Raw genomic sequence first — 12,324 nt, 5'->3', positions numbered from 1 at the left:
TATTACTTTTTCTCCATTGAGATCTCAGATAAAAAACGTATTGTTGACATTTGGTTTTTATTTTTCGATTTTTTTTTCAATGTCCATTTTTGAAAAACTTCAATATATATTTTAAATGAAAATCATTGAAATAAAAAAAAATGAATATATTAAAAGATGATAACTTCCAAAAACGTTCTTTTATTTTATTTTTATACCCTGTGGTACAGGATATTATGACGTTGTGTATATGTTTGTATCAGGCAAAAGGAAACGAGAGTATATTCATAGAATAACTTTCTGAGTCGATTTATGCATGTCCGTCTGTCTGTCTGTTCGTCCATGTTGAATTGTAAACAAAGTGCAGGTCGCATTTTTGATTCGAATTGAATGAAATTTGGCACAGCTCACTTATGTAGCCCAAGGACGAACCCTATTGAAAATGGGAAAAATCGGTTCAGATTTAGATATAGCTCCCATATATTTTTTCGTCCGATTTAATGTAAATGGTGTACGAAAGACCCTATATATCTTTCGATCTGCTCGAAATTTGGCATAGCGTACTGAATTAAGTCTAGAACGATGTGTGTCAAGTTTCGTGAAAATCGTTTCAGATTTAGATATAGCTCCCATATATAATTTCGTCCGATTTAATGTAAGTGGCGCATAAACGTCCCTGTATGATTTTCGATTTGGATGGAATTTGGCATAGCGTACTCAATTAAGTCTAGAACGACGAGTGTTAAGATTCGTGAAAATCGGTTAAGATTTAAATATAGCTCCCATATATATTTTCGTCCGCTTTCCCATGGTTCAGGAATGTACGTCGTTCAGAGGTAAAAAATTTGGGTGGTCTTTTGTACATTGCAGCTCGATACGTCTGACAATTCCGATGTCCGAGAATAGATGATATAGCTCATGGGTGATTCGGCGGCGATATTCACGGTCAACGCAGATCGGTCCATAGATCTTCTGGAGAATTTTTCTCACAAACACTCCATGAGCTGCCTCATCTGCTTGCCTAAGATAGTCCTAAGGAAGATCTAAAAATCACCATTATTATTGTTAAGACCTATACCGTCAGGTCAAGGAGATTTAAAGGGTAATTTACCCTACCAATTTATCACAGATTCGTCGAATATTGTTAAATATTGGACGTGATATCGGTACCTAAGTCTCTGCAATTCGGAAAATTATCATCTAAAAAAACACTTTTTCATTTTTTCCAAATGAAATTTGTTCATATAACCATCCTGAATTTTCGCAACGAAGTGTCTTTAATTTGGCATCATGGGTTTCTAAAAGGTATTTTTTATAAATTTTCATGCAACATGAAAAACTTCTCAGAAAATTATTATTATCGACCCATGATTTTTAATAGCCCCTACCATGGGTACGTCGAAGTTCCTAGCCCAGTTTTTCAATGATATATAATCAATTTTAAAAAATATATTTAATGCTCTATAATTACATGTATTGTTTATACAAATCTATAAATTTCATTTAATGCAAAATGCATTTTGTTATATATATATATATACATATTTTCATATATATGAAAATATATATAGAAAAATCACTTATTCAATTTATTTTTTAAAATACTCAATTGTGTTAAACAATTATCACGATATTGACGGCGTTCCACCAATTTATCCAATGGCACCATATCCTCCAATTGGTCGGCAACTAAAACAAATATTAAACAAATAAATTTATTAAAATAAATTAAGAACTAAAAAATTAATTCCCCTCTTACCGGTTTCGGCTGTTGGTCCCTCCATCTTCGGTGTTGGTCCCATGGTCTGACTTACAGCATATATGGTATTGGTATAACGTTCATAATAGTTACGCATACCCTCAGCATTAAGATGGGCCGTTTCAAGTGGTCCCAAAAAGGCATAACGCATACCCAAACCATCGGACATAACGCTGTCGACATCACGAACATTTAAAATCCCGGCCTCCACTAAACGCCAACATTCATTCAGAATGGCATATTGAATGCGATTCAATGCAAAACCTTCAATTTCACGAGACAATGTGACAGGTTTCTGGCCAATCTCTTCCATCAGTGATCTAGTTTTCGTTACCACTTCAGGTTTGGTCCAAGGGGCTGGTACAATTTCCACCAGCGGTACATAATAGGGTGGATTTACAGGATGTGATACCACCACCTGTTGTCAGCATAATGATAAGGAAAAATAGGGGAATAAAATTAGGGTTAAAATTTTTATTTGTTTGAGGTCGTTATCTTATCAAAAAATAAAAAAAAATATTTGAGTGTATGGCTTTCATAAAAAATGTTTTGAACCTACTAGGTCGGATGTTTTATTGCACTTGTTGCGTTTATATGTTGGAAGAAATGATGTGGCATAGAGCTATCAGATTTTTTTTTTTTTTTAAACAAAAAAGCCGACCCCAAGATATCAACATGTATTTGCCACGTACATGGCGTTATTTCCCTTACAAGGTAAAAATCGCCCGATACTAAGGGATTTCAATGACTATCATAAGTTATGACATTGCGCCCTAGGTAATGACCAGAGGGGTACATTGCGAGCTGAGCAAATTGATAGATAAGTATTTTGCAAGATGAATGAAGAACACCCCACAAGGATAAGAGTAGATTGATTTTGAATAAGGACGGCACCAATTCACATAAATGACGAAACCTGGTAAAAATTTCGTTTCCCTTAGTTTTTCATACCTCCACCCCATCTTAGTCTCCGTTAATAGACCTTCCGACTTCATAACATCTGAACGCCTTACTTTCCTGAACCATGAGAAGGCTGAGCCGACGTCGTACTTTCCTGAACAATAAGAAAACTGATTGGTTAATAGACCACCCGACTCCATAATCTGAAGGTCGTACTGTCTTGATCCATGAGAAAGCTGATTGGTTAATAGACCACACGACTCTATAACATCTGAACGTCGTGTTTTCCTGATTTTTTTAAATCACAGCTTCAGAGAGCTGTCCATCCAAATCCCCTAATATCTTGGAGTAGGTAAGAGGAATTTTCCCAAAGTAGTCAATACTTCGCCGAATAACCGAAGTAAGACCAAACATTCCACCAAAGGTGGCTATGTGACGAGAATTTGTCGTGCGATCTCTAAAAATCTAAGAGTGTCAGAATTTACTATTGAAGTCAAGTAAACAATGGAAAATTGTGACCGGAACAATTGTGTGCAATGGTTAAGTCACTGTCGAAGTCTAGAAGGAAGAACGATCGGATGCCTGACTCATTTAACGATGTAAGAGTGGCACCAGGCCTGACAATACCACCTTTCCATCATTGTACTATGAATCGATACAATGATGGAAAGGTGGTATTGTCAGGCCTGGTGCTACTCTTACGCATCACATTTCAACGCACTACTTTCCCGAACCATGGGGAAGATTGGATAGGTTTCAGAAATGTTTCTTCAGAGAGCAGGCCATCCCATCAAATCCTTCTGCAAATGAGTGGATTTTTTTCTTTACTGTTGCCGCTCGATATATACCTGCTGGACGAATACCCAACGTGATGCCAAACTTTCCGACAGTGGCGACGTTATTGACCAATGAACGTGACGAGTTGATCATACGATCCCTGAAGACCCAAGGCTGAGAGAACATTCGACCCTTGTTGACCACCTATAAAACAATAGGACATTCGGTGTAAAATATGTATCATCAGTGCGATTTGCGAAATGATACGCAGTGAAAGGATATATTACAGTAAAAACTCTTCACGAGAAGACGACGAATCTACCCGACCATCGACACGACCAAGTGTAGTCGAAGAATTATTTGCATTTTGTTTTTATGGTCGACAACAACCCCGTTTACCATTCAGGAGCTATCTACGGATTTGGTTTTGATATCGAATATCAACTGATGATGACATATTTTCCTAGATCCCTCTAATGTCCACAATTAATATACATTTTTTAATTGTATAATTTTCATTTGTTTTACTCTTGATACAATCAAACATTATTGATGTTTAAACATCTTGACCGTATATTCGTCAAGTGTTTTATTTTCTGATGCCGGTGATTGTTTATTGATTGGTACGACGGTACGTCCATTAAAAATAATCAATTGTGCTGGTCGATGTGGTACTCATCGATCTTACGTTACGTCAGGTTAATATTGATAAGAATTGTTTACATAGAATTATCAATTTTACCGGCACACTATCTGTATGACCTTAATAATAACCAGATTAAAAAAACAACATAAAGACGAATGTCAATCAATGTGACTGAACAAATCTTAATTTGATTAAAATTTAGCTGAGATTTTAATTTAAGAGATAAAGGTGTTTTGGCGAACGTATCACTGGGGATTTCACCAGGTGATACGTTGCTATGAAGGAAAATAATAAATTTATGAACTTGGGACTGCTTTTGAAAGGTACATCTAATTTTTGTATAGTCCAATGCTATGTATTTTATATGCCTAGGTTTTTCTATTTTTAAAACACGGTTATTTTTTGGGATTTTTAAGTTTTAAGCTCTATTATTTTTTCGTATACTTATAGACAGCAAGGCTATCTATAATACCATACTATCTATATGTAATACAATACCAATTATATTGAACGCACCACCATTAAAAAATGTTTGTAGACTTATTTTGCAAATTCCCAATCCCGTAGTCTCAACACCACCTAACACAATTTTAAGAATTTAGTTCTATTGATCCATGGTTAGAGTATGATTCGCCATTGGGTTAATATTATACTAGCATATGACCGCTACTTGGTTAGCGAATGTGGAAAATATTTAATCATGTCTTAGCACAAAACTGCATATGTCACAAGAGCTAATCAACATACACTCTAATATCGACCATAATTAAAAGTTGAGTACAATTTAGTACCTTTGTTCTCTTATATAGTACGTATTTCCAAAACTACCTCCATATCTCAACACTACACAATAATTCTGACCGCAACAGAACAGAAATCTAGCTTTATACTGAATTTTATTACCTTCTGTACTAAATTTTACCAATTTTCATGATTTGAGCTTCATTGGTTCACCCAAATCCAAATTTGTCCACATTTAGTACATATTAATATAAATTTCCATAAGAAAACGCCTCAGCAATTCATTAGAAATCATATTTCCTAATTTTTCCCAATAGTACCAAATTTGGTACCATTTAGTACGCATACATAAGTACCAAATTCTTAAACTTCCTACATACCTTAATCCTACACTTCAACAGTAATCTTATTTCAAAATTTCAGGATTCCAGCTCTAACGGTTCAAGTGAATCCAAAGTGTATAACAATTTAGTACCACTTAGTATCCATAGGTATTTCCAAAACTGCATCCATACACCAATTGTACACATAAACACTAATCTTATTTCCAGCTCTATGTGTTCACTCAAAATTCAAATTGTACCATTTAGTACACATTATAAAACTTTCTACATGCCCCAATCCTGCACCACAAGTGTAATCTTAATTCCAAATTTCAGGATTCCAGCTCTATTGGTTCACCCAAAATTTAAATTGTACCAAATTTAATACACATTAGTACAAATTTCAAAAACTTACTACAAAACTCAATCCTACACCATCCTCAAATTTCAAGATTCCAGTTCTATCGGTTTACACAAATCCAAATTAGGTACCATTTAGTACACATTAGTATGAATTTTCAAAAATTTCTACAAAGTCCAATCGTACAACCCAGCAATGATCCTAACTCCAAATTTAAGGTTCCAAGCTTTATCAGTTATTTTAAAATTCAAATTGTACTCATAAGTATGAACTTTCAAAACTACATACATATCCAATGCTACATTTCAACAGTGTTCCTAACTCCAAATTTCAGGATTCCAGCTGTATTGTAGTACCAAATTTAGTACACATTAGTGTGAATTTCCAAAACTTTCTACAAAGCCCAATCCTACAACCCAACTGTGTTCCTAACGTCAAATTTCAAGATTCCAGCTCATTCGGCTCACATTTGGTACCACTTAGTACCAATTTCCAAACTTCACACAAAATTTAAATTGTACCAAATTTAGTGCACATTAGTAGGAATTTCCAAAACGAACTAAATAGCTCAATTGTACCTCCCACAGTGATCCTAACTCCAAATGTCAATATTCCAGCTGTATGGTACCATTTGGTACCATATTGTACCAATTATAGTACGATACTAGTACTTTTCGTACAAATTTCCAATACTACCTATATATCGCAATCCTACATTCCGACGTTAATCTTAATGTAAAATGTCGGATTTCATGTCCATCGGTTCCTTCAAATTCTAATTGTACCAAATTTAGTACTGTTTTCGTATACATGAGTACACACTTCCAAAACGACCTCTTTATATCGACCTTACTTCCCTACAACCTTGATTCGCATTCGAAATAAATCCCTAGCTGAAAGCCGGCTACCCACAAAATACCCATATTTTTTTCAGAATTAAAGAAGGGTACCGCGGAATTTCGGAGACCATATGAAAGTATGGAGTATGGAAAGAATATTATATTTTTGTAATCAGGGCTTCAAACGCTTTAAATTGATACCAATATTGCCTTAGTACAATATAAAAATCCCAAAGAAACTTTGGAGGCACGAAATTCCAAAAACCTAGCCATAACTGTCACCTTTGGACCAAGAGTGGTCCTCACCCAAATTTTAAAGATTTAGCGGTTTCGTATGTCCGGAAACCATTTTTTTATTTTATTCTGATGTAGTTAGGATAACTATATTTTCTAAGTCCGGTGCTTTGCCCAGTCTGCCGACTTTGGACCCTACCTTACTGATTTGTTATCAATTATAATATAAACCATCAGAAAACCTTTTATATATACCCAAAGTTCTGAAGGGTAGGGTACCGAATATAACGTCAGTTATATATTACACCTTGGCACTATAATTTCACACATTTCACATTAGATAGTGGGTTACTTGACTAGAACAAAACATTTGTTTTGTTTTCAATTTTAAGCTATTTTGATTTACACTCAAAATTATAAATGCAGTTGCGAAGTACTTAGAATAACTTCTAAATCAACTGGTATTCAGAACCATATCTCTCGGCGTTGGTTGGTAAACATTAACAGCTGTTATCTTTATTATTCAATGGTTGGTTATTGTTATACCAATAAGCGGTATATAAATATAACAAGTGTGTGTGTTTGTTGTGCGCCAGCTGAGCACTTGGCGGGGTGGTTAGTGTTCTGGCAATTGTTCGCGGTGCTAATGAAGTCGTCCGATATCTAATTACCAAATACATGACTTGTGTTAGGCCATAGAGAAGAGATGGTCAATTGATATGAAGGTGGCATTTGGGATGTCAAAAAGGTGTAAATGTCATATATGTATACAAATATTTTTATAGCAGGATAAAATCCGTCCGTCTATGTATTTTTGTTAACAAAGTAAAGGTAGCATTTATGATCCGATTTTGATTAAATTGGGCACATGTCACTTATTCGGCCCAAGGACGAACCCTATTGAAATTGGAGAAAATCGGTTCAGATTTAGATATAGCTCCCATATATAGTTTCGTCCGATTTTATGTAAATGATGCACCAAATTCCCAATATTGGTCCGATTGATACAAAATTTTGCACGGAGTACTGAATTATGTCCAGATTGATGAAATCGGTCCAGATTTAGATATAGGTCAAACTCCCAATATTTGTCCGATGAAGACAACATTTTGCACAGATACTGAATTAGGTTTAGTTTGATATATGCGAAGTTTTGTTGCAATCGGTTCAGATTTAGATATAGCTTTCATATATAGTTCGCCCAATTTTATGTAAAGAGGTGAAGGGTATCATATAGTCGGCCCCGAACGACTTTTCTATTTTCCTTACTGGTTTAAAAATATTTTTTTTGGGTAGCCAATAAGGCGTGGATTTTAAAAAAAAAAATCGGGTAGCCAATAATGCTCCACGCTTTAAAAATATTTTTTCGGGTAGCCAACAAGGAGTATATTAGTCGTATTTTCCAACATTGTCAAAAACGTATATGTCAAATACTCCAACTACCAACATTGCTTCAGGCACACATACACACTTAATTATTCTGAAATTATTATCGCTGTAAAGCAAAGTTTGTTTTTTGGCCAAATCTCTTGAAATTTATCGGAATCAATTAATTGGCAATTGAAATAATAAAAAAAATAGAATTTATTATTCAAGTTGGCCTTCGTCATACACTAAATATCTGTATTCACAATACTCTGCTTTTGAATTCCAAACTGAATTTTAATAATAAAAAAATTCGATGCATACTTACATTTGATTGATGTTTCAAATCTTTACTGAACAACGATGGCAAAAATGTCGAAGTTGAACTGGATAAAATCGTATGGTCTTCGACGACAGAATCCAACTGTTTATATAGATTTTGTTTCATATCCAAACGTTCGGGTATACATTCCTGGATGAAAATCGCCCCTTTGACCAACTCCTTTAGGTCGTTGGTGCCCGAAATGCAGGCAAATTGTTCACTGGCCTTTAGTTTGCCACGCAATAGACCCTTGGCTTCCAAGGAGTTCAATTCTTTTTGGGTTTCTTTCAATGCATTGGCCACCTGTTCGGGTTGAATGTCAAACAGCATTACCTGATAGCCTACAGAGGCGAATAACATAGACCAGGAGCGTCCAATCAGGCCACTATAATATTTGAAATAAATACAAATAAATTCAATCGTATTTGGAAATAATTAATTGGGTCATGTTGTCAGCTCAAAACCGGCCACTAAACGTGCCAGTCAGTAGTCAGTACAACCACACCTCCACCTTTTCCACCTACCTGCCGACAATTCCAATCTTTTCTCGTTTACCGGTTGGGGCCATTGTGGTTTTGCGTCTTTTTTGTGCTGGCGGACTTATTTTTATTTATTTTATTTCTTCTTTCAAAGTAGAAAATAGTTTGCCTGCGGTATATTTTGCCGTGCGGAATGTTTTTTTTTTTGTTTTGAATTGACCGAACTGTATCACAGCCAAACAACTTTTATTTTTAATTTGATTCTTGGCCATTAATGAAACCTCTGGTTGTTTTCTCACAACTGAATAAAATTGTAAAACATGTGAGTTGGAGAGATATGGAGAAAATAGTAGAAATCAAATGTGTATTGCTCAGTTCTCATATTCATTCACACAACAAATAAGAGGAGACTATCAATGGCAAGAGGTCTCACTTGACAATAAAATGCAAGGCATGTTTTTTTTTACATAGCCTCCCATTTTCGATATTTTGAAGGCTTCAGACGCATTTACTAACCGAAGTGTTTGTAACTTGGCATTCATGGTTCCTGTGCTGATAAAACATGTTCAATTTTGACATGGTCCATGTTTTGAAAGGGTCCACACATAAATTTCCGCCCAATATATTTTGAAGGTTTTAGCACCATTTTTCTTGACGGGAATATGCCACCACTTTTTACAAGTTTCCTTGTATTGCTAAGTTAGTGAGAGAATCATACAATATGTTGTGCTCTAATACCGCTTCAGGTGCGACTTTTACGCTTACACTCTCATCTGCATGTTGAATACTCTTAAATATATAATAATTCTCCTAGTTTATGAAATACCCAATTGGAAATTCCATTTTGAAAGACAAAAATAAAATCCACACCTTTTTTGGTCCTTGAAAAAATATTCTTTAATAAATCCACACCTTTTTTTGGTCCTTGAAAAAATATTAATTAATAAATCCACACCTTTTTTGGTCCTCGAAAAAATATTCTTTAATAAATCCACACCTTTTTATATTCTTTAATATATCCACGCCTTTTTTGGTCCTTGAAAAAAATATTCTTTAATATATCCACGCCTTTTTGGTCCTTGAAAAAAATATTCTTTAATATATCCACGCCTTTTTGGTCCTTGAAAAAAATATTCTTTAATATATCCACGCCTTTTTTGGTCCTTGAAAAAAATATTCTTTAATATATCCACGCCTTTTTTGGTCCTTGAAAAAAATATTCTTTAATAAATCCACGCCTTTTTTCGTCCTTGAAAAATATTCTTTAATAAATCCACGCTGGGTGGCGTAGGGGATGATAGATACCAAGCACGGTTCTGATTGGCTTTAACAGGGCGAAATCATGGCTTATCTTGGTCCCCTTTCATCTCAATTGTGGACATTGACCTTCCCGTGGTGTCACCTGGGGTAGCTATTTCCATCACCCTTTGAAATAGTGAGCTAATATGTGCCGCGAGTTCACCCATAAGAACTATAGAAAAAAAGGTTGAGGCGTCGGGTTAGTTACCCACACTCGGAAAACCCCTCCTGCTATGAAAAAGCAAAGATTGATTGACTTTCCGGCAGCAAAACACGTGGTAGTTAGCAGCACGAGATTCAAGCATCTCAACATACACACAGCCACCTGGATTTCTCCCGATCAAGCAACGAGAAATCAAATTGATTATGTTGTGATATACGGAAGGCATTCATCCAGTGTATTAGACGTTCGATCGATCCGAGGAGCGAATATCGATTCGGACCAGTACCTTGTAGCAGCCAAGGTTCGCACTCGTCTTAATGTTGCAGCAAAGGTGCGATCTAACACAACACGGAAACTCGACATCGAAAAGCTGCAAACACAACAGGTAGCCGAGGCCTATTCCGCTCAACTTACCCACCTGCTTGACGAAAGCACTTAGTGTCCCGATAATAGCATAGAAGCACAATGGCAAAGAATTGCCCACTCCCTACATACTGCAACTCTTGGGTACCAAAAACCACCACCAAGAAATCCATGGTACTATCAGGAGTGTCGTAATACTACTGATCTAAAAAAACACAGCGTATAGAGCAACACGTAATGTGATGGAGAATTATCGGGAGGAAGGAAGAGAGGAGAAACGTTTTTTCAGAAAGAAGAAGAAAGAACAAGAAAAACGTGAACGTGAGCAAATCGAAATGTACAGGAGTCAGAATGAAGTCCGAAAATTTTACCAACGAGAAAAACACCAAACCGAAGGCTTTGGTGCGGGCAGGAAACCTAGTGACAGATAATAGATGACTGTATAGAGTGTATACCATCTAGCCAAGATGAGGTCAGAATAGCAATCAATCGGCTGAAGAATAATAAAGCAGCAGCTGCCGATGGGTTACAAGTCGAACTCCTCACGACTGGTGGTCAAATGCTGGTAAGGAGCATGCACCAGCTGATTAGTACAATTTGGCTACAGGAATGCATGCCCAATGATTGGAACCTCAGCATCCTGTGCCAACTATAGAGGAATTAGCCTTCTTCCCATTGAAGTCAATGGTCAATGTCATTAGTGGACCATACCAATGCGGCTTCAGACCTGGCAAATCCACCATTGACCGGATTTTCACTCCGCACCAAATCCTGGACAACCGAAAAACACATCGGCACATACCACCGCGGGGGTTGTGGTTTCGCCCCTCACCAAGGGGGAGAGTATGCCTTCTGCAAGCTCTCCGATTGGTACAGCACTTCGGTGTTGGTGGGTGCATATCCGCCTGTGGCTCAGCCACAGCGAGGTAGGCCTATAGGCACAAAACACTTCGTCGACTATAAAGCCGCATTCGACAGCCCTATCCGTTCAGAGGTGTTTAAAGTCATGTCTATGTTCGGCATTCCTGCAAAATCAGTACGGATATGCAGGATAACTTTAAATGGGACAAGGTCAGTAGTTAAAATCGGAAGAGACCTATCGGAGCCCTTTAATAACGAACGAGGATTCAGACAAGGTGACAGTTTGCCGTGTGATCTGTTAAGAGACGCAAAGGTAAACAGAAATGGCACTCTGTATACCAAACAACACATGTTACTCGCCTGCGCCGATGACATCGACATAATGGGTCGAACATTGAGAGAGCGATAACAGCCACCATTGAACAAATTGAGAGGGAGTCTGCCAAAGTGGGTCTGGCAGTAAACGGCGCGAAGACCAAGCTGATGGTCTACTGGAAGACGTCCAGTAGACTCGGACCAACTGTGGAACTTGAGAATCACAGCATCGAGGTAGTTAAAAATTGTATATACCATGGTACAGCCATAAATAAAACGAATGACATCAGTTTTAAAATTCGGAGAATGATTGTGATCGCCAACAGATGCTACTATGGTCTAAGTAAGCAGTTTAGAAACAAGGCCTCCTCCCGACAGACCAAACTCACACTTTACAAGACGCTGATACTACCCGTGCTGTTATATGGATCTGAAGCATGGGTGTTTGAAAGAAAAATTCTCCGACGGTAATTATCGGCGTCGAATGCACGACGAACTGTACAATTTATACGCCGACATCGACATAGTCAGTCGTATCCTTGAAAAAATATTCTTTAATAAATCCACGCCTTGTAATAATCCTTGAAAAAATATTCTT

General features: G+C 36.8%; 1 protein-coding gene across 1 annotated transcript; it reads right to left on the bottom strand.

Annotated features, from left to right (window-relative positions):
* Positions 1-1,547: 1,547 nt before the first annotated feature.
* On the bottom strand, positions 1,548-8,860 carry LOC133325443 (lambda-crystallin homolog). The gene is made up of 4 exons (XM_061534205.1): positions 8,771-8,860; positions 8,253-8,631; positions 1,739-2,156; positions 1,548-1,668 (listed from the first exon to the last, which is right to left on the bottom strand). Exons 1-4 carry the CDS (start codon positions 8,812-8,814, stop codon positions 1,556-1,558), a joined length of 954 nt encoding a protein of 317 aa, XP_061390189.1. The 5' UTR covers positions 8,815-8,860; the 3' UTR covers positions 1,548-1,555.
* Positions 8,861-12,324: the final 3,464 nt, after the last annotated feature.

This window comes from Musca vetustissima, unplaced genomic scaffold (genome assembly GCF_032173495.1).
Source record: "Musca vetustissima isolate MV318-11 ecotype Yass unplaced genomic scaffold, APGP_CSIRO_Mvet_v1 utg17137, whole genome shotgun sequence".
Taxonomy (NCBI): domain Eukaryota; kingdom Metazoa; phylum Arthropoda; class Insecta; order Diptera; family Muscidae; genus Musca; species Musca vetustissima.
This window is presented reverse-complemented; position numbering and strand designations above follow the sequence as displayed.

Bases quoted from the DNA above. Each gene is read 5' to 3' on its own strand.
- LOC133325443 (XM_061534205.1), bottom strand. From the start codon at position 8,814: ATGGCCCCAACCGGTAAACGAGAAAAGATTGGAATTGTCGGCAG. The intron at 8,632-8,770 runs GTAGGTGGAAAA...CAAATATTATAG, and splicing joins AAGATTGGAATTGTCGGCAG to TGGCCTGATTGGACGCTCCT. The intron at 1,669-1,738 runs GTAAGAGGGGAA...TATTTGTTTTAG, and splicing joins GGGACCAACAGCCGAAACCG to TTGCCGACCAATTGGAGGAT.